This window comes from Solanum lycopersicum, chromosome 3 (assembly GCF_036512215.1).
Source record: "Solanum lycopersicum chromosome 3, SLM_r2.1".
Classification (NCBI taxonomy): Eukaryota; Viridiplantae; Streptophyta; class Magnoliopsida; order Solanales; family Solanaceae; genus Solanum; species Solanum lycopersicum.
This window is the reverse complement of record NC_090802.1, coordinates 65,404,534-65,425,864: the sequence shown is the minus strand read 5'-3', so window position 1 is coordinate 65,425,864 and position 21,331 is coordinate 65,404,534. Positions and strand designations below refer to the sequence as shown.

The 21,331-nt window shown below is 34.2% G+C and overlaps 3 protein-coding genes across 6 annotated transcripts; all 3 read right to left on the bottom strand.

The window, feature by feature from the left end:
- Positions 1–242: 242 nt before the first annotated feature.
- LOC101252265 (periodic tryptophan protein 2) lies at positions 243–6,519 on the bottom strand. 2 transcript variants are annotated; one of them, XM_004235668.4, is made up of 8 exons: positions 4,995–6,519; positions 4,371–4,622; positions 4,156–4,248; positions 3,618–3,989; positions 1,644–1,988; positions 1,240–1,467; positions 950–1,147; positions 243–690 (listed from the first exon to the last, which is right to left on the bottom strand). In XM_004235668.4, exons 1-7 carry the CDS (start codon positions 6,210–6,212, stop codon positions 977–979), a joined length of 2,679 nt encoding a protein of 892 aa, XP_004235716.1. In that variant the 5' UTR covers positions 6,213–6,519; the 3' UTR covers positions 243–690; positions 950–976. The 2 variants fall into 2 exon arrangements, with proteins under 2 accessions (XP_004235716.1, XP_025885984.1); XM_026030199.2 differs by having other exon boundaries at positions 243–703; positions 4,995–6,362.
- A 182-nt stretch (positions 6,520–6,701) lies between these two features.
- LOC101263303 (pentatricopeptide repeat-containing protein At5g24830) lies at positions 6,702–11,965 on the bottom strand. Of its 3 annotated transcripts, XM_069295394.1 has the most exons (7): positions 11,696–11,915; positions 11,468–11,613; positions 11,205–11,363; positions 8,303–9,880; positions 8,007–8,200; positions 7,195–7,287; positions 6,881–7,114 (listed from the first exon to the last, which is right to left on the bottom strand). In XM_069295394.1, exons 1-4 carry the CDS (start codon positions 11,702–11,704, stop codon positions 8,455–8,457), a joined length of 1,740 nt encoding a protein of 579 aa, XP_069151495.1. In that variant the 5' UTR covers positions 11,705–11,915; the 3' UTR covers positions 6,881–7,114; positions 7,195–7,287; positions 8,007–8,200; positions 8,303–8,454. The 3 variants fall into 3 exon arrangements, with proteins under 3 accessions (XP_019068715.1, XP_069151494.1, XP_069151495.1); XM_019213170.3 differs by having other exon boundaries at positions 6,702–7,287; XM_069295393.1 differs by having other exon boundaries at positions 6,702–7,287; positions 8,007–9,880; positions 11,696–11,965.
- A 1,110-nt stretch (positions 11,966–13,075) lies between these two features.
- CYP734A7 (castasterone 26-hydroxylase) lies at positions 13,076–16,265 on the bottom strand. Its single transcript, NM_001247011.2, has 5 exons — positions 15,887–16,265; positions 15,323–15,546; positions 14,854–15,098; positions 14,377–14,752; positions 13,076–13,593 (listed from the first exon to the last, which is right to left on the bottom strand). Exons 1-5 carry the CDS (start codon positions 16,161–16,163, stop codon positions 13,168–13,170), a joined length of 1,548 nt encoding a protein of 515 aa, NP_001233940.1. The 5' UTR covers positions 16,164–16,265; the 3' UTR covers positions 13,076–13,167.
- Between the last annotated feature and the right edge of the window lie 5,066 nt (positions 16,266–21,331).

Here is a 21,331-nt window from a genome sequence, read left to right as displayed (position 1 = left end):
ATTATTTGTCAAATTTTGACTTGAAACACCTATTAAGAAAACAATAATTAATATAATAAATTAACTATTTACCCCTCTTGATACATAAGATCTAAAACATTCACCCCTTAATTCTTCTCAGACAGTAACTCAATGTAAATAATTGAGGGTCTAATATTGCAATTCTTTTGGAAAAAGAGGGTGAGTCGTTTGTTATTTGCCTTAAAGAAACAAGATTGCTTTAGTTAGTTCATAAACGAGAATGAATAAATAAGATTTTGAATTACTTGGGCATTTCAAAAAAGCCCTAATCTAGTATACAATTGACTCATTCCAAATCCTAAACTTGAAAACCAAAACTTCCACATCTAAACCAAAAACAAAAAAATGGCATACAAATACAAAGCCCAAAATTTTCATTTCTAACCAAAACCAAAAAAATTAGACTTCTTTGGCAAGCTGTGGTAGTAACTCAGAGACAGAATTAATGTGCTTACCATTTATGTCCAATAAACGGTTCACGGTTGAGTAAGCATCATTGTTTGAAGCTTGATTTGCAATAGTGAATGAATTGGTGAGCCTCAGTTACTGTCCCACACAGATACGTGCATCTGTCTCCGCTATAAGACAATAGTGTGGAACTGGTTGTCTTCACGTAAGTAACTCTTGGAAGCATAATCAAATTGTTACAACCAGATTTCCAACGTAGTCCTGCAATACATCACTAGAACATGTTCACAGTGTTTCAATGACACCAACAGAAAGATTCAAGAAGCATCAAGATTGGCCAAACAACTGGACAGGAGGCAAATAATGAAATAATCATATGTAAGCTATTGAAATATCCTGAAACTAGTGAGAGCATTCTCAAGATTTAGGTTTCTAAAGCTATAGTACTTCATAAAAGCAAATGTCATAAACATCCTGTACTAGTTGACGAACAAAAGCAAATATTCTAGAAAGAGCTTACCTAAGAGCAACAACGCAAAGAGAACTGTCACTTTGCATCACTTGCAGAGCACAAATATCGGAGCATATATTCATTAGAGTTGCATGTATCTGCCAAATCTTGATGCAACCTAGTAATTGCCTTCTGTAAGGATTTTAGAGCAGGAAGCAAGCTTCTGGATTTCTGCTGAATAGAATTGCCGTGGATTTTGCAAAGTTCCTACCAGACATGCAAAAGGATTAAAAGCTGACAAATGTGTACAACACTTGTCAAGGTAAGAAAGAGCCAAGAGTTTGTATTTGATAGGAAACCTGACACCATCTGAGGATAAACTCCATATGTGGGCAGTTCTCCAGCAGAGATGCTAATGCCTCAACTAATCTCTGAATATATTTAACAGGGACTGAGGATGCTACAGCGGGTATATCTGCAGGACTGACACCAATAATGCACTTCTTAATCAAACTATCTTCATTTAAACGTAGACTAAGAATCACTGCACGACTAGTCTGATTTTCCTTTAGTGCTGCATCAACGGCCTGTAAAGCAAAGTACATACATAAGCGTATGGAAATGTGTCTTATGCACAGAGGCCATAATGTTTTTATATTTGGAAAAGTCAAGAAAAAAGAAATCTGAAAGTTACTTCCTTCAATCTAATTCCATAACCAATTCCGGGGTTTCAGAACTTTACTCTAATTAAACAAGGACTTACTTCTGGTGTAAGATCTATGTCTAGATCAGTGGGGTCAAAGATAAAAGACTCATCCATAGAATAGATCAAGACCCCTTCTGTAGTTGCAGCTGCCCAACTCCTGCCAGTCGGGGCAATTCTCAAGCATTTTGTTCGAATAACTGCTCTTCCATGGTTGGGCATTGACCCGGGCAAGTCATATGCCAATTTATTTCTCACTTGCTTATCAACACCTTCTTCAGTGTCACTATTATCATCATCAATCAAATTGAGTGGACCACTCTCTGTCATGTTTTTAGAGTTCAAAACATCCAGCACCCCATCTAAGGAAAGATTGTGAGTTATCTGGAAGCGACGCAGCAACACCTGCAAGGCAATATGTTTTCTTCTTTTGGTCAAGCAATGATGCACTCGAAAGCAAGAGAATATACAGCTTCATCGCACAAAAATACCATATCGGAAAGCAAACAGTGGGATCGAATAAGGAAATATGTAAGGAAAGATTATATCCATCTCTAATCACTAGTTTAGGGAGAAAAACTTTTCATAGTAGTACACAAACCATCAACCATCTGAACATTATAATGATTCTCAAGCTTTCTGATTTCAGAGCACTTGTGTAAAGAAGTGTTGCATTACTGTGAACAAAACGATAATTACAAAGACTCTTTCCAAGAACAAACAGACCAACTTTTACGAGGTCCTCACTGTTAATTAACAATAATGTAAATCTTACAAGAGCTAACATGTGTTTTTGATTAGAGGAGTCCCTGTAAAACTCATTCACCAGTCCCACCCAATAACTACAACCACCAGAATTTTCCTAGGAAGAAGATTAGCACCTTTCCCCCTGTTAACTATTCACCAGTAGCTCAAATACATGGAAAATAATTAAGCACCTCAAGTGCATGATGTTATAGAAGAAGCCAACACTGATCATGTTTTCACTTATTCACCGTTTCTAGGATTTAGAATGTCAGAGATACAATACACGAAGTAAATTAAAGGAATACAACTTAAACTACCGAAAGAATGTTTCGAAAGAGCCAACTTGCATTTTTTCTCCATTGGCTATATTAATCAGTCTGCCATTTTTCCCATGATCAGAAAAAATATAAAGAACTATCCCATGTGCTCTTATTCATTATTTGGGAGCATCACCAAAACGATTCCAAGGGGAATTATCTACTTGTTTGCTTATCTACTTGCAGCAGGGGATACTGATAAGATACCCAAGATTACAGGAGGTATTGACTTTTACGCATCACATGCTTCTTTTTCTACCAATTAATTAGGTATTTGTTCAACCATGCTTGATGTATTTATCATTAACCAACAAAGTCATACTTTAGTAAAAAAATATTCTACTCATCTACTGTAACCTGATGAGTGCCATCTCATAGCAAATCACAACACAATCCTGCATTGTATCAGTGAAATGGCCAAAATAAAGGATTGTGGATATACAAATTCAATGGCACCTCAGTTAGAGAAAGAGTACTGTGATATGACGCTCCACTAGAGAGATCCATCTTTTTGTTTTCTCTTTCATGAATACCCATTTCATTCATTCTACAAAAACATATTTTCTGCTTTCAACCTTCTTTAACTAATTACCGATCTTTTATAAGAAATAAGAATTAAGTAATCTGTAAACTAGAGTACATTTTACTAAATCACCAAGTACACTCAAAGAGCAACATATAATCAAAGAATTTAAAAACTTTTGAGTTCAAGTTCAAAACAAACCCACTTACGAGATGAATATAGCTGATACTAACTCACCACCAGATCAAACTTATTTGAATTTGCACTCTGTAATTGTTCTAGATAATTTGAAGAGAGAATGAAGGCAATCAACAAAAGTGTTATTTTTTATGTCACATAAAAGCATATTACTACTTAGGAGAGAATCGTAATTCACCAAGAGCACACATTATATATAATACCAGCATTCCTAAGCAATAATACGTAGCATTGAAAGAAGCCACTGACCTGATCAGCAACATCATACATACAAATATATTTACTATTTCCACCAGCTAATATATAGCTCCCATCAGCGGAATAACACAAAGTTGTGAAGCACTTCCCAGATGTCGAGTTAGCTGCTGATCGACGATCAGTCATGAGACGTCCACCTGCAATATCCCTGCGGCCTTCAATTGTGTACATCAGCAGACCCTCAAATGGATCCCAGAAATGAATATGTCCATCCAGGGTGCTACAAGCCAGCTGCTTGCCATCAGGACGATAAACAACTGTGAGGACATCATGAGTGTGAGGAAATGTTTCAACAGCTCCTTTCCCGTCAAATACATCCCACAAGCGAACAGTTTTGTCCCATGATGAGGAAGCCAAAGTAGCCTAAAGAAAACCAGAAAAAGTTAACCAAGCTCTACAAAATTGTTGGACTATATTGATTTATGATGCATTAGCAAAATGTTGTCAGTGCCAGTGTAGAGGATTGAAAATAGGCAGAGCAAACCTATCCGAGATAATTTCTGGAATCTTAAAAAATAGATAGACTCACATTTGTCGGAGAAAATACTAGCCCGTGAACAGGACCCTCGTGACCGCTAAGAATGTCTAGCAATCTGCCCGTCTTCATTGACCAGACAAAAATCTATGAAGAAAAACAAAAATAGTATATTTGTATCAACAGTGAAACAGAAATTAGTATTATAATCAATTAACAACAAATGATGATACAAAGATATGGTCAAAATACAATCAGAACTGCACTACCTCAAATGAGTCAAGGGTCCCGGCACATATCACTTCACCACTCTGATCAGCTGCTAAAGAAACAAATTGCTTAGATGTAGGGGTAGTAAAAGTTTTAAAGTTCCTATATCTCAAGAGATCCCATGCACGGACTGTCCCATCCAAAGAGGCACTTAAGAGACAGTGGTTGCCAGGCATGAAATGGAGTGCTGTAACTGCATTTGTGTGCTCGGAGAATGTTACAAAGCAGAAACCGGATGAAACAGTCCAGACCTGCAAAACATAGAGAATGAGTTTTTCTGCTTTAGTGAATCCAATGTTCACTGAAACTGAAGGTGCAGAAAAATGGGAATTTTTTTTAGCCGGAGAAGTGGTAATTATTAGGTAGAAAAGGAGTCATCCAGCCATCTACAATGCATACAAAGTCCACTATAAATAATTTCAAATTATAACCTGTAAGAAACAGTTGCTTCAGTAACTTGATGCATGAACTCTACATGAGCTTATAAATATGGTGTCCCTAGCAGAACTGAGATAGATGCAAACTTCCAAGTTTTGTCTCACTGGTCGTAATTACTACTTCTGAAAACCTTTAGTCAACTTGCATTAACTAGTTCACATAAAAGCAAATCTAAATCCTATTACCTTAATTTTGTTGTCATCTGCTCCTGTGGCCACGAGCTGAGAATCTGGTGAATATGCAAGGCAGTTTACATCAAAATAGTGTCCCTGTTGTTTCAGTATGTAACTCTCTGATTTCCACTCCCATACAAGCAACTGTCCAAGCCTGGCACATCCGAATGTCAACCAATTCCCAAGATCATTAAAGACAGCAGTAGTAATCTTCTCTCTAGAGATGGACAACAAGTGAATACACACAAAATCAGGCATTTGATAAAGCCCAAAAATGCCATTAGAAAAACCAACTACAGCCATATCAAGACCCCTATGATAATCGCAAGCTGTTAATTTTGCTGGTGCTTGCATGAAAAAGTCTTTCTTTATCAACTCCCATTTCAGTCTGTGCAACTGAAACCTATCATCTAGGTCCAATGTAGCATCTTTCCCATCAAAATTCTTTCTTTTTTTGACCCTGCTATCACTATCACCTTCTCTATTGTTCCCTTGCCCTTGCTCTGGTGTACCTGGTGATTCTGGCTCTGAAGCAAGTGATGGTTCATCAAAATTTCCATCCATTTCACTATATCCCCAGCTAAAAATGGCACCATCTCGGGATATGGTATAAACTCTACAAACCTTATTAGTTTTCTTATCAGTTCCAAAGAAAGCACCTACAATCACATCCCTATGGCCTAAAAATAGAAACGGCTTGATATATTTAGTTGATTTTTTCAAACAAAAAAGCCTCGCAGTTAGGTCTTTAGAACCCGCCAACACATAACCAGAGTCTGGGCTCCAATCTAGTGACGTAATTCTATCATTACAATCAGTAAACGTCCTGATCAACTCAAACGGAAAGAACTCTATTCTAAAACCAGGCGAGCGCCAAATTTGCAGGAGCTTACCGGCGGCAACCGCAATAAGTTGTCCATCGGGGCTAAACTTGGCAGCCGCCACAGGATGCTTGAAAGTGATGCGATGGAGGACGGCGCGGCGGAGGAGGTTGATAAAGAGGCAACGGTTGTTTTCGTCGATAGCAAGGAGGAATACGCCATCAGGAGAGGCGGCGATGCGGCGGAGATTGGTGGAGGACTGTGATGGCAATGTAATAGTTTCGGATTTGATGAGGTCAGTGACGGCAACACGGTTACCAATAGGGGAGATAAGAAGACTATTGTTCACTACTAAAGCATTGCCGCCTCTGTAAGGAGCTCCGAGGAGATTCTGGAACCTATAATTCATCGCTATGCAGTACTTGCAGAGAGTGTAAGAACGTATACAATGGCAGAGAGTAGCTTAAAACGAGGCCTTTCTTAAACCCTTCAAGAAGATGGGCGTTTCTTAAACCCTAAAAATTGCCGGTCCTGTTTTTGTTATTTTTGGTCTTCTGGGTCAAATCAGGTTTTTCATCAGTTTTTTTAAATAAAAAAAAAAGTTGAATATTTTAGATTTTAAATTATAATTTGACCCATAAATTTAAAAAATCTACCATTTTAAATCTTACAAAAAATTAATGTTTGGCATTGACTAGTGATTAAGCCTGTGTATTTAAGAAATAATGACATATGCATGTAGTCACAATCTGTTTATATGAAAAACATGGAGATTAAATTACATATCGGCCCTTTAGGACCCAATTTTACCGTGAAATTTTTTCTCTTCTTGCCGATCCTTAAGTAGTTAAGTTGATGCTGTAAGATATATGCCACAGTTCCTTCATTTATACAGAACTTTTGTTGTGCCAATCAAAATCAACTAATAAACTATGGCTTGTATACCAACCACTATTTTACATCAGTCACTACTAAATTCAGTATAAAAATGATTCGCTATGTTAAATTAGAGATAAAACTGGATAAAAGAAGCACAATTTCTTGACAAAAAAGTATACAACAAATAAACTGTGCGAGTAAACCAGAACTTTATCTTGTAGAATGTTTCCAAGTCACAGCATTCGACAATAGCATCCATCAACCACATAAAAAAAAACTGTGGACTTCTCCTGTATAATCGTATTCCCAAGTTCTTGTCAGGGGCTAACTTGAACACGAAAAACCATCATCCGGAACCCTCAAGTCTCAGCCTTGGACTTAAACCAATTACAGACCACATGCATCTCAAATGGCATTATGTAATGATCTAGCCTGGAGAAGAGGCTAGTAATATGCATAACACTTCCAAAGCCACGAAAAACCGACTTTGAGAAGAGAAACACAAAACATACCCGTCATAGTTTCTTAGTGCAAGATTCTGAAACTAGCTGCAGACAGGATATAGATAGACATCTCTCCATATCTATAAGGAACAACTTCATCACCTATAAATGATCAATTAACTGGTAAATATATCACAAGCTGAAAGCAACAAGAGTCTTTTTTTTTAATCAACATCAACATAGTTTGTTTGTATGAGTTCAAGGACTTCTTGAGATGCCTGGTATAAATAAGTAGGGATGCACCAAGAATAGAAAGGACAAATAGTTTCAACCTGATAGGCCAAGTTTTAGTCTGGTTTCTATAAAGACGAATAATTCCAAATTTAAGAGTTTTATATCCTTCACAGAGTAACAACACTACAAAATGCAGCTTTCTTCATCAATGGCGTCTCTTACGTGGTATGAAAGAGTGAAAAGGAGATTAAGGTAGACTCAGGGAATTATGTATTTGACAGTAGAACTGCCAAAGATATAGCCTGTATTGGGGCCTCGTGTGATCCATCAATTTTAATCCTCTAGTTTCTACAGAATACTAATTATTAACTGCGTACCAAGTATGTTAATCTTCTCAGAACAAGATATTAAAAAAGACCAACCAAATTTACTCTCTCTCTCTCTGTGTTTTTATCCACTTTTATAGCAATTGAAGAGCAGGTCATCAAAAATCTCTCCAAAACTTATTAGTTAGACAAATATCTGCACGATCCGTAGAGTAAATTTGCATTATCTCGTGCAGACAGTACTACACATCACTACTTGGATAAAAGAGAATAAAGATATATTGGAAGAATTATTGTTTTAGAAATAATTAGAAAGCACACCTTCAACTTGGAAGCCAACCTCTTAGACATACAATAGCCTTTAAGTTGACAGGGTACTGATTTCCAATTCCATAAATTCCCTAGGCAAAGCATGTTGCTCTTAGCACGTTCAGTTGAGAACAAGCTAGAGACATGTGAACCGAAGCATTTAAGCCATCGAAATCTGTCATCACAAAGTTGTCCTATGTCAAACCCTGGAATAAGATGCAGACCATGTCAGAGTTTTCCATTTTCAATCTCAAATGCAGTGAAGTGAATCCAATGTGCAATGCAAAGGTAACAGCAACTAAACATACATCCGGAAGACAAAGACAGCTGCTGCTACGAGACCAATGCTTCTGGACCTAAAATCTGTAAGCCAACCAGGTGCCCAGAGAAGCTTTCTCTTTTGGAATAAATATATTTAGAGTCTCGCCCTTAACATCATAATAATTGTTGGGGAAACATCTCATCTGGGCATTGTCTCTAACCACTTTTGGTGAAGGTCATAGACTTCATTAAATTCTCCCATTCTGCAGTATCTTTTCATGAGTATCAGAAAGGGAACATGGTCAACTGCTAAACCAGATGCCATTAACCTGCCAAAGAGCTTGTCTGCCTCTCTCATCATACCTTGTACACAGAACACCTTAAGTAGTTCCGTGTAAGTAATTACATCTGGCTGACAACCTTTTCTCAACATTTTATCATGTAGTTGAAGTGCTGAGTGAATCAGGCCAAGATTACAAGCAGCACCAATCAACAGATTGTAAGTGACTGAATCAGGGGTAAGACCATATAGAAGCAACTCCTTCTCCAAGGACTGAGCTGCAGAAAGATTTCCTGACTTTATCTGAGCATAAATTAATGCATTATATGTATATATGTTTGGTAGAACACCACATGCAACCATTTTTTCTCTAATATATGAAGCTTTTTGTATATCTCCACATCTTCCATAACCATTAATTATAACATTCCAAACAAGTGGTTCAGGTATAAGGGAATACTCTAACATGTAATCAAGAAAACAATTGGCTCTATCTATCTCCCTGTTAATACATAGGCCCTGTATTATCATTCTATACGTGATGTGATCTGGTTTGACACCCATTCCAGTCATAACATCATAGATATAACAAGCATCACTGATCTTTCCTTGTCTACAGAGTGCTCCAATTAGAGTGTTGTAAGAATAAACATCTGGAACAAAACCAAGTTTTAACATTTCACAACAATACTTATATGCAGTGCCCAGGTCATGGCTCAAACAAAATCCATGAATAACAACATTATAAGAAACTTTATCAACTTGGGTACGCTCTAATAACATCCTCTCCCAAAAAGCAAGAGCTTGATCAGTATCTCCATTTTTAAAGCAGCCATCCATCATAATGGTTGATGTAATCAAATTTGAGCTCCCCCCGTTATGAACTTTGCTTAATAATTTATGGAAAAGATTATTTGCCTCCTCCAACAGCCCCTTCTTACAAAGCGCATGAACAAGGATGTTACAAGTTACTCTGTTTGGTACAATTCCATGGTTGGCCATGGTAGAAAAGGTGTTTAGAGCATTGTCAACATCATTCACCAGGCAATAACCCCTTATTAAAGAGTTGAATGCAGCACAAGTGGGAGAAGGACCCCTATATAGCATACCTCTAACAATCCATTCTGCCTTCTCTAACTCACCGTTTTTGCAGAGTGCATTGATGAGGTAATTGTGTGTGATAACATCAGGAACAATACTATTCTGTATCATGTTCCACCAAAGCGATAAAGCTGCTCCCAGTTGACCATCCAGACACATGGCTCTAACAACATATGCATCTTTATTGAAATTTATTTCCCAGGTGCAGTAATTAATGCCTGCTTCAGCCAACGATATTCTTTCCCTGCAAAGAAGCCATCAGGTTCAGATTCAATAAGAAACAGTCTACAGGCACTGGATAGAAGTTAAAGTTCCATTGACATTACAAAACAAAAGAAAGTAAATCTTCTCTCACATTTAACGAGTTGTCCTCTGAAAGAAATGAGAAAGGGTGAAATCAGGACTTTGCAGAACTAAAGGAAGTTATATATAAAAAACACAACAAGTCAGTTGTTTAGACATCATAAGCATATTTAATACAAAGTCTAGTCAATGCAAGTAGCGAAGGGGAGGGGGGACAACTCTTCCATGAGCCCTCCTCTCCCTACCAAAGCTCGTGGAAAGTAGTCAGGATTACATTGTTGCTGATGTTTTCACTAGTATCCAACCTAATGGATTACTTCCCTAGAGAATGTCAATCACATTGACACCACTACAGATTTATATCCTAAGGGATCATCCTTAATGCCTTCTTCGAGAATTTGATATACAGCTGCGGGTAATGTTAGTTCTCTGAAATATCCTTTCTTTTACATTTTGGATTCCCATTGTTAGAGTTTACCTCCTTTAGCCACTTAACTACTGCAAAGGAAGCTAATAACATCCAAAGGTAGCTTTTGGCAGGGAAAAAATACAAGTGAGGAATTAAATTCATGCTGAATATTTTTACTTATTTACTCTAATGCTACAGTGCAGAAGACAAGTACCTAACCAACAAAATTACTTGTTTGCATCTAGTATATAGTTTATGAATGTTATTGTCCTAATAAACTATGACAATACTAGAAAGTAAATCTGGAATAGTCATATCTTCTTAATTATTACTTTGTTACTCTTTTCGAAGGTCTCAGTTTATGATGAGGCGAGATATAGTCAAGTGACAGGAACAAGAAACAAAAAAGCATAGGTTTTAAACAAATGATTCTTGTTACATTTACATTATCAAGGATGTGAAACCCAATATTCACTTGCAAAATCTGTGAAGTAGGAAATTATTATTATGCAAAGCATCTTTATGAATTCGTTTAAGAAATTTGCCACCCTTCCTAATGTACGATTTGATGATCAGCTTAAGCAGGGCACTAAAGAAATGACAGGAGAAAACAAATGATCCCACATGTGTAAGTTAGCACATCAACTCAATCAATCACCAGGAGAACTCACATTGACAACTACACAGTTGCCTAATAACCATGTTCAAACTTCAGAAATATTCTCATATCCAAATCATTGTGATATGTGCAATCATATGCACTTGACATCATCAAACATAGAACAACTAGAAATAAATAATTTTCCCTTTTAAGGCACATAAACTAGTCTATTCTAACTCTAAATACAAATCAAACCTCATACTCTTCAGACGATCCAAACTGCGCTTTAACATTGTATCCAACACACTGAAACCCGCTGTCGAGTCACCTTCTGGATTCGAATTGTTTCCCTTAGATGACCAATCTTTGGATCCCAGCTCGTCCCGATTCACACTATGCATTACATTTTCTTGTCTACACATAATATTACAAAAATAAAATATCAACAATTATCAAAGCACAATGAATTGGAAAAAGAAGAGGCGAGAATTATAATAAGTATATAATGGAATGAACACCTCATGTCAATAACATCCAAATTCGCTTTCGAGCAGAACAAATTGGCAAAATCGTGAAAAATGCGGTCCTTAATTATGTCTAGGGTTTGAAAACTCCCGTTCAGTATCCGAAGAAGAAACTGAGATTCCTCCGAGACGAGTAATAGCTGAAAAAAAAAATAATGAGGACGAATGTATTTTAAGGGGAAAACTGAGTATTGAAGAAATTACAGATTCTTGAGGACTTACGGGCTGCATTTCCCGTCGATTTGGAATCTGTGGGCGGAAGACGGTGGACTCAGTAATGAAGCGGCGATAGACACCAGTGAGCGACGACCGGAATGCCGCCTGAGACGGAGAAAATGCAAATGAAAATAAAGGACAAGTTGGACCAGAAAAGGAATATGAAGGATAAATTGGTCAAATATAGCTTTTTAATATTAACAACAAATATATGTAAAATTGTTATAGGAAATTAAAATAAAAATTTAATCATTAGTATTAAATAGCAATATGATTAAATCAAAGTTTCTTTGATAAAAGTCATATCTTTCCTTTAATTAAATGAAGATTATGATACATGGGCCATCGTGTGGCCCGCATATAAAATGGGCCTTGTATTTTTAGTCCCTTACAAATGAAGAGCTAAGCTGGGCTAGACTGTAAACGTCTTCAGCCCGACAAGACAGGGTTTGGTTGGGTTGGGCCAGTAGTTTTGTGTTTTCCTAATGGTAAATTTTCAGAGGATACCATTCTTCAAAAAAATTACTTTACCATTTTCAAATTATACAAATCAAACAAATATTTTATTTTCCTGATTTATATGTAGGTAAATTTAACTGCAATTTACCTTCAAATTTCCAGAATTTATCATCTACATTTTGGAATGTTTTGGTAATGCACGTAATTTTGTTTATTTACGCATTTTTTTCTAGCAAAAATTGTTGCTAAATGTGAATTTGATTCTCAGACAAAATAGATCAATGATTAAAGTTGACGAAGTTAAAGACAAGCTAAACTATTATTAGTGGGATCTCTGGTCAGGTTCAAGATAAGTCAATAACTCTATCCTATTTGCCGGGACTCAATTATTGTAACATTTCCGTGCAATATTATTCATAGATTAAAGTCATCATATAATTTTTATGTTTCTATCATTAAGCAGCTTATATTCTGTTTACTAGAAGCGAACCTAAAATTTAAAGATTTCAGGTGCAGAAATTTAGCTGCATTTAAATTTCGATCTCAAAGATGATTTCTATAGCTTACACCAATAACACAATGACATTCCTATGTTTTTCATTTGTGCATTGTTAACTACATTGTACTTTTTGTCAGTTTTTCAAAATATATATACATAATTTTCTCAAAGTTAACGGATGTATATGCACCCCTCCTGTGGGTCCGCCTCTGATTGAGGGGTAGAGACTATTTTAGAGTAGTCTAAATAGTCTTGGCCTGGATTGATCCTTTTTTATCGCTCTACAGAATACTAGTAGAGTAGGGGCTCTCTTGTTGTTCCATATATATGTGGGACGATTTGGGCCTACTATTTGAGGGATGGAGACTCTGACACTGTAAAATAATTGAACTACTATAGTTTACTAAGAAAAGAAATTTGTATTGTAGACACAAAACATTTTTGATCTGGAAAATTTTGTTTTGTACAAGCATGCACATACTATGATATATATTATATATATAAGGATGCATGTCTATCTCTACAACTTTTGGAATATAATAGGAGCACCATATTGTGGACATAAGAGCATCAAAATAGTAGGAGCATGTCGGTAATTTGGAGAAAGATCAAAAGAAAACCGCTGCAAGATCATAGCTATTGCTAATTTAGCTTGTAACACTGCTAAATTTTGGCCGACGCATCGCCGCGCGCCGAGGCCAAAAGGCATGAACGCCATGGGGTGTTTTGCTGCTTGTGCTACTCCTAGACCAAATCTTGCTGGATTAAATTCGTTAGCATCTTGTCCCCATAGTGTTTGATCGTGATGGATTGCTATAATTGGTATAAGGAGTTCAGTCCCTCTAGGTAATGTGAAATCCCCTAGTTGTGTATCAACTTTTGCTCGTCTAATTGCTGCCACTGCTGGTGGATATAGCCGCACAGATTCGTTAATTATCATTCCTAGCTGCATAAATCAAAAGTTTTTTTTATTTTAGTACAACAAACATGAGAAGACATCTCAAGACTAACACAAAAAAAATATTAATCTAATTAATATGTTTAATTTCTATACACAGATCTTTAGTTTTCTTTTATCAATCAATTAATTAAAGATATATTATGTGTCGAGAATATAACTTTAACAGTTTGAGCTTTTGGATGATATGATTACACACTTAAACGTAATAGCAGATAAAGATTTTGATATCAAATTTCACCAACAACGCCCATGCCAAAAAAGAATTTCCCTTCTGATAAGTAATATCTTATGTATAGGATTTATCAATATTAAATGAATGGTACATGATTATTTTTAATCGAGTGAACTTTTGAGGTAATTACTAGCTAGTTAAGTGAATGGTGAAATTTGATCATTCTAATTTTCTTGTACTGTAATAAATATTTAAAGAAAGAATTTACATTACATTTATCTTATAAAATGTTAAATATTTTTACAGTTTTGGTGGTCAGGAATATAAGTATTACCTTGATATAAAGTTCCCTTTATTTAAACTTAAAAGCTTTAATGATTCTGTCTTAACATATAAGACAAAATACAAAAACAAAGTGAAAAAATTATCTGATAGAAACATTCACCATGCTCACGAGGCAACGAGTATTATTAATTATGTTATCAAAGAACAAAATAAAGTTGGTGCCTTTATACCACATGCATTAATTATATTAATGTTTAGTTTGTTTAATAAAATGATAATTAGGGTGAATAAACAAAAATTAATAAACATACCGTCTTAAGCTTTGAAATTTGTTGTTTAGATGGAGGATCACGTGCTCCACAGACAGTTAAAACTTCATCACGTGCTAATTCCTGCCACTTAGGATGCATGGCTAGTAAAATGGTGGTCCACGTCAGCAAATTAGACGTGGTATGTTTGCCGGCAAAGAAAATGGTCTTGCATTCTTCGACAATGTCATTAACTGTGATAGTATTTCTATATTCATCATCACTACCTGCTTTGATCATCACTTCCAATAAATCATTCGGACATTCTTCTGACAAAACCTCTTCTTTTTTTCTTCTTTCTTCAATCAGTTTCATCAGAGATTTACGCACTTGTTTATCCAATCTCCAACATATTCTATTCTTTTTACTAGGCAAAAACCTGTCCAAACACAATACCAAAAAAAAAATAAAATTCAAACATAACGCGTTGTTATTCTCGACGATTGTTACAGAGAGATTTAACGATATAACGATATAGACCTGTATCCAGGGATGAATACTTTTTGATAAGCTTCGGTGGCATAAATCATTTGTTGTGCTTGTAACTCAAAGATGGCTTTACCATCTTCGTAGCTGTTTCCAAACACAATACGCGTAATGACATCTTCTGCTAATGTTGAGAACATTTCTGATACTTCAATCTCTACTTTTCCGCTGGCGTTTGACATTTTTGACCATTTGTCTAACATCTCCTTCATGCTCTTTCCCATCATGGGAATCATTAGCTATTATATGTAGGAAAATGATAGATAAATAGGAGTTGAATTTTTCTTTTTTAAATACAAATTGAGGTGATTGTACATAAATGTAGAATTAGTTATAAGTAAAAAAATAAAGTTAAGTTTTTCAAATGATCACTCAGTTGATATAGTTAAGTGATCATCAGAAAAATCAAGTACACTAAAAAAAAAAACCATAGTATTATTATTAGTTGAAATTTAAGACTTACCCTGAGATTTTCTATGTAGAATGTAGGAGTAATAATCTTCCTATGGTGAGCCCATTTTTCACCTTTGAGACTAAGCAAACCATCACCTTCAAGCTTCTTGACAAGGGCTGGTGACTCATTTTTCTCAAAATTATCTGATTTCAGGACGAATATATCCCTAATTAAAGCTGGATCAGAAATGGTGACACGAGCCGTTGGTCCAAACCATATAACAAATATTGAACCTGATACACACCAAAAATAAGTTATTTTAAACTAAAAAAGATGTTAAGTACTTGACAAAAGTCTATTTTAAGTTAGAAAACAAACAACGTAAAACGTTATTGGCGTGAATATATACTCCAAAACTCAGCCAATTTGAATATATCAATCCAAACAAAGGATTGCCAACAGTTAGTTAATTAGCTTCCAAAATATGCATAGAGTGATAGAAACGGAAAGAAAAGTTGAGATAAAGGAAGCGTTAAAGTTTGAATCTAACCTCTCACATTTTCCAATTCAGATGATCTGATCGTGTAAATATTTATACTGGCGATATAAATTTGAAAAAGAATAGGTACGTACCATAGATTTTCTTCCAATGATGGTAGAAGGGGAGAACATTGGGAAGAATGTCATGAGAGGTAAAAGTGGAAGGCCAAGATGGAGTAGTGAAACTTGCAATTTCTTTGAGGTTACCAAAGAGAAAATGGTATTTAGGACCTGTGATACCTTGCTTCTTGAAGTGTTTTTGAATTATTTTTGGTGTCCACCAAAGATGAACAAATGCTTTCTGTATACACAACAGTAACACATACAAAAATAGAATAACACATAACCATTGAAAGCAAAATCCTTCCATATGAACCACTGCTTGATAACTATCAGCTAGCAATTGCCTCCTCTTTTGGCTGGCTACAGCTTTTCCTAGAGAGAGAGAGAGAGAGAGAGGGCTCTTTAATTTGTCTCTCTTTGTTTATAAGATTACAAAGTGAAATATTGAGGTTGTCCAGTTTTATAGCTCAATATTCCAAATCAATTAAAAATTTAGTTATATATGGAGTTTAGTGAGGGTACGTCGTAGTATGTCCAAATTACGGAGGTTGTTCACAATAGACCTTTCACTCGGTTAAAGCATATAAAATAATATAAAAATAAAATAATAGTATTAATATTAAATAATACGATACATAAAATACAAAAAAAAAATGAGTAATTGAATTTAAAGTATATATCTACGAGTAATATATAATATATAAAATTTTGAAATTAAAAAATTGCTTACTATGATAAACAAAAATTATCTAAATATATAAAATATTCTTATAGTAAAAATGTATATAACTTAAATTTAAACTTAAAACAATATGTCTGTCCCAATCGCATGCGGGAAGCCGGGTGCAATTTACAACATTATAAATGATCTGAGAAAACGTAAATTTTAGCGTAAGAAAGACAATAAGGAATGCGAAAATAAACCGATGGAAAATTTGATTTTAATGACTCGTTTATTTATTAAATCAATTTGTTTTGATCTATTCATATTTCATTCGATAGTGTGAACTAAGTGCAGCTCAAATCGTTTTTAAAAAATACTTAAGTGAAATTTTAATTTCATTTATTTTTATAAAGAAGATTCTTAAAAATTGAATTAACGTGATAGTTAACTAGTTTATGAGAAAATCAAATTTGGTTAAAGTAAGAACAAATTCAACTCAATTAACTTTTGTGAAAACATTGAGTAATAGATCAAAACTGTTCAAATTCAGTCTAAGTCGTTTTAACAAATTTAGGATGTAATCCCAAATTTAAGCAATGTTAACAAGGGGCACGCATTGACCCTAGTTCCAATAGGGGGTTACGTTCCGCATTTTCAGAAAGATCATGTGATTCTTCATCCTTATGCGTGCTAGTAACACAGTAAACAACTTTTTATGAATCATTTCATTTTTTTAATAAAAATATATGATCAAAAAGGATATATATAGACAATAGATATATACGAAATATAACTCAATTAGTAACTAGGGGGTACTCCACATATATATCTCTCAATCATTTTCATTTCATTCAAACTATTACGATGACTTTAGACCTAACTTATTATCCCCCACATATATTATTGATCACCAATAAAAAATAATCCCTCGAATAAATTCTTTACCTACCTAATTAATTAAAAGGTTTTGAACCCTGTTCCTAGAATATAATAGAAGGCAATGTTTCAAGTACCGTAAACAAGAAAAATATACTACTAATACTAGCTATCACAATTATTGATCAAAAGAGATATCACTTGCATTTATGCACGCAAAAGCAACTGACATCTACTACTACTATACAGTTCACTTTCACTTGTAATTTATCAACTTTTATATAATTTGGAATTTGGATGGTATAGTGTGGGGTTACATGGAGGTAATATCAAATTTATAGTCAAAATGCGGGACCATTCATGTGGATATATATACCAAAGTTTCACGTGGATAAATAAATCTTTCACCAATATGGGTTTTGGTGTAGTGGTAAAATTGTTTCATCATTAATCAAAAATTTTGAGTTTAAGTCCGAAATATATAAAGAAAATCTTATTTGAAGCGTTACTCTTTAATGGACTCTGCGATGTACGATCCAAATTTGATCAAAAATTCAATATGAGCTCCGAACATCGAAGAAACCATGAATTCCAGTGACATTATGTTTTTTTCTCCCCTTTTTTACGTTTGAGGCAACACACCCTCTTTTCTTCCCTGTCTCCCCAAAATCCATAGAGCCAATGCTGCTATAAGTAATAAGCCTCAGGGGCGGATTAAACTCTTTCACGAACGAATTTTCGGGAATTTAATAGCTTTTGCTTAATTTTTTATTTTGTTATATAAATTTAATTATTAATATGAATTAATTTGAGATTATTTTAGAAACATAAGAACTTCAAATTCTAAATTTGTCTATAATAATTAAGTCTCACAGGAAACTACAATTATTACGTGTATCCATTCTAAATAATTTTCATTGATCAATTATTTCATTTAATAAGCCTCACAGGAAACTACAATTATTACGAGTATCAATTCCAATTAATTTTGATTGATCAATTATTACATTTAATCTCATTTGAAACCCGCAACAATAATACTTAGTATCAACACAATTCTCCTACTATTTCGTTCTTCAATTTTTTGTTACCACATGTGTTGCTTACGTAGCGGTTATCATATTATTTTATTATTATCATTTTTTTCCTTTCTAAATTAATGGTATTGCTTTCTATATCACATCATTTCATTCTTGTTGTTATTTCTAACTTTGCATACCTTTTTCAAACTTCTTTAAAATGATTTACTCAATCTAAAGTCTATTAAAAATAACTTTTCTATCTTAATAAGCTAGATAATAATAAGATTGCATATGCATACTCTATCCTCTTCATACGTCATATCTACAAAGTTACATTGCACTAAATATGTTATTGTTCTACATATTTTCTACCGCGATAAATTTCAAATAGGACTAATTAAAGTATCTAGATAACGTATAAGACCTACACTAAATGTACAAACATGATATGATCAAAACATAATTAATCTCAACTAAATGTACTAACATGATCTCAAAAACTTAATGTCAAGTTGTTTTTCGATTAATTTAAATGCATTCATAGTGATTAATTTGGTTGGGAGGAAGAATGGGTTTTTGGTTTTGGAAGTTTGCACATAAATTTGGGCACATGGAAAAGAAAAAAAAGGCTGTATTTTTTTTAATTAGCACTCGATGTTAGCGGGGGGGATATGCCTTGATTGTAACAAAGCATAGGTGTCCCACTCTATAACGTTTCCCTTAATCTTGTCTTGGTAGTAGCAAGCCATGTTGGGTCCATTTACTTCTCATTGGTCCAACTCTCCATAATGTTCTTTTTATCTCCTACATCTCATAACTATTCTATACTTCCCTAACGAACTATGTATCTTCCTTTTGGTTTCTTTCTAGTACTAGTACTACTAGTAGTTGGAGATTAGATCCTTTCAACTAATAAGATAATAGTATATGGCAAGATTGGGAGAGAAGAGATTATTTCTCCTTTTTCCCTATCTTTTGGTAGAGTTTGTTAAAAGATGACTAAATTGAGATATAATCTATTAAAGCCACTTTAATGCTTCGAATGAATTACCATTCAAAAGAAGTTGTTACTTGTTGGGATCGTATATTATATTGCTCAAGAAATACAAAGATAATTCTTGTTTCATCATAAGATTAATAGTTTTAATAATTAGGTTATGAGTGATCATAGTAAAAGTTAGTCACGACTGATAAATGACAAAACTATAGGTTCAGTACATAATATTACGTCATATCTCTTTTGGGGTACAGAGGTGATCACAATGGGTGCTAAGAAAAACCACCCAATCCAACGAGTCCAGTCATTAGTTGATTTTTCATATAGTTATTCAACTCAACATGTCATACTTAAAGTAACTCTTTTTGTACAAATTAATTGAAATCAAGAAGAAAATTGATAACTTTTTGAGATATTAGAGTGACCAACGATTTAAGAAATCAACCCTTATCGTAGCAAATAATTCACTTAATTAATAACTTAACTTAAGTACTCTAAGATTATTTAAGACATAATAAATATAATTCAATGAATAAAATTGTGGTTTCTCTACATTTTCAAATTCTAATTAATATGCAATTGTGTTGAGTGGAAATGAAACAATGCATATAATACATGAAAGTGAGTTGTAGACAATGTAATAAGTAGCAATTCCTCCTCTGTTGGTTTGACCTGAGCCTATTCAAATTTTGGACCGTCAATACGTTGTTTTGGAATGTGATGTCACATGCTAATTTCTAAGCATTTGGAGATGTCACCTTTGTCAAATGGAAGTGGTTACTACATTAAACATGTGAAAACTATACCTATTTGCTCTTTTTGGGTACTTTTTCTAAATTGAGACCTTGCAAGGAAACAGTTGTTACTTTGAGTTCAATTTGTAAAAACAACGTTAAAAATAGCATAGGACTTGGTCGATCTCTAGTTTTGTATCTGCCAATTTCCACCTTTTCTTTTTGTAACTCTGACCCACTAAGTTTCGACAGGCCAATGATCAATGTTCCCTATTCTAAAATTAAACTAATATATGCAATATCTTTTCATACCAAAAAAAAAAGTAAAATGCGGAAGAAGATGAATCTAGTTCAATAGAATAGTTATTGCAACAATTAAAATTGTTGGGTTGCTTACTTGATAAACGAAAAATTAAAAAAAAAAACACATAAAACATGTTGTGTATAGGAATACGTTGTGTTATTTTTTATTAACTTAACGTGTGTCTATGAAATTTAACTAAAAACACATTGACAATAATACGTACAAGTTAAAACAATGTGAACTTTATATATTGTCACTTGCATCATTAACGTTATTTTGGGGTGACATATGTGTAAATTGGACCAAGTTATCCCTTTTTGGGGGGTACAGTATCCTCTCGAGATACACTTTTGAGATTTCGCTAAGTATAATATCATTATTGATTAATTTAAATTTATAACTCCATATATATCTATAAGCAGGGGGGAAGTTTTTATAGGCAAAGCTAGAATATAAAATATATAGATTTGGAATTCTAGTCCAGTGGATTTTAGATTTATGATTTGTTGTATGTACAATATATAATTAAGTTATTAAGATAAAATATATGATCTAAATGAAAGTTATTAAATTCGACAAAATATGTAGATTGGAATGTACATTCTACTTATAATATTTCATTTTTCAGATTCGAAATTATCAGAATTCTATCTATTTCATCGTATTATCCCGCGACGGTGGAATTACTTTAGTGAAAGAATGACACACATGATGTGTATGAGACGCAAAACATACGTTAATTAGGCATGTAAAGAATATAGTGCTTGTTCCTTTCATATGAGCAGGAGAAAGCTGGGAGCTCAACCTAATAACCTAACACATTCTACAGCTGTACTTGACGAGACGTGCAGACTATAAAAAATTTCTAGAAAATCCAG

Coding starts and splice junctions, on each gene's coding strand:
- LOC101252265 (XM_004235668.4), bottom strand. CDS start 6,212: ATGAATTATAGGTTCCAGAATCTCCTCGGAGCTCCTTACAGAGGCGGC. Junction 4,249..4,370: donor GGACCCTTGACTCATTTGAG/GTAGTGCAGTTC, acceptor TTTTCTTCATAG/ATTTTTGTCTGGTCAATGAA. Junction 3,990..4,155: donor TAGTATTTTCTCCGACAAAT/GTGAGTCTATCT, acceptor GGTTTTCTTTAG/GCTACTTTGGCTTCCTCATC.
- CYP734A7 (NM_001247011.2), bottom strand. CDS start 16,163: ATGGAAGGATTTTGCTTTCAATGGTTATGTGTTATTCTATTTTTGTAT. Junction 15,099..15,322: donor TCTACATAGAAAATCTCAGG/GTAAGTCTTAAA, acceptor TACATATAATAG/CTAATGATTCCCATGATGGG. Junction 13,594..14,376: donor AAATTTCAAAGCTTAAGACG/GTATGTTTATTA, acceptor TGATTTATGCAG/CTAGGAATGATAATTAACGA.
- LOC101263303 (XM_069295393.1), bottom strand. Junction 11,364..11,467: donor TTGGATGTTATTGACATGAG/GTGTTCATTCCA, acceptor TATTATGTGTAG/ACAAGAAAATGTAATGCATA. Junction 9,881..11,204: donor GATCGTCTGAAGAGTATGAG/GTTTGATTTGTA, acceptor GCTTCTTTGCAG/GGAAAGAATATCGTTGGCTG.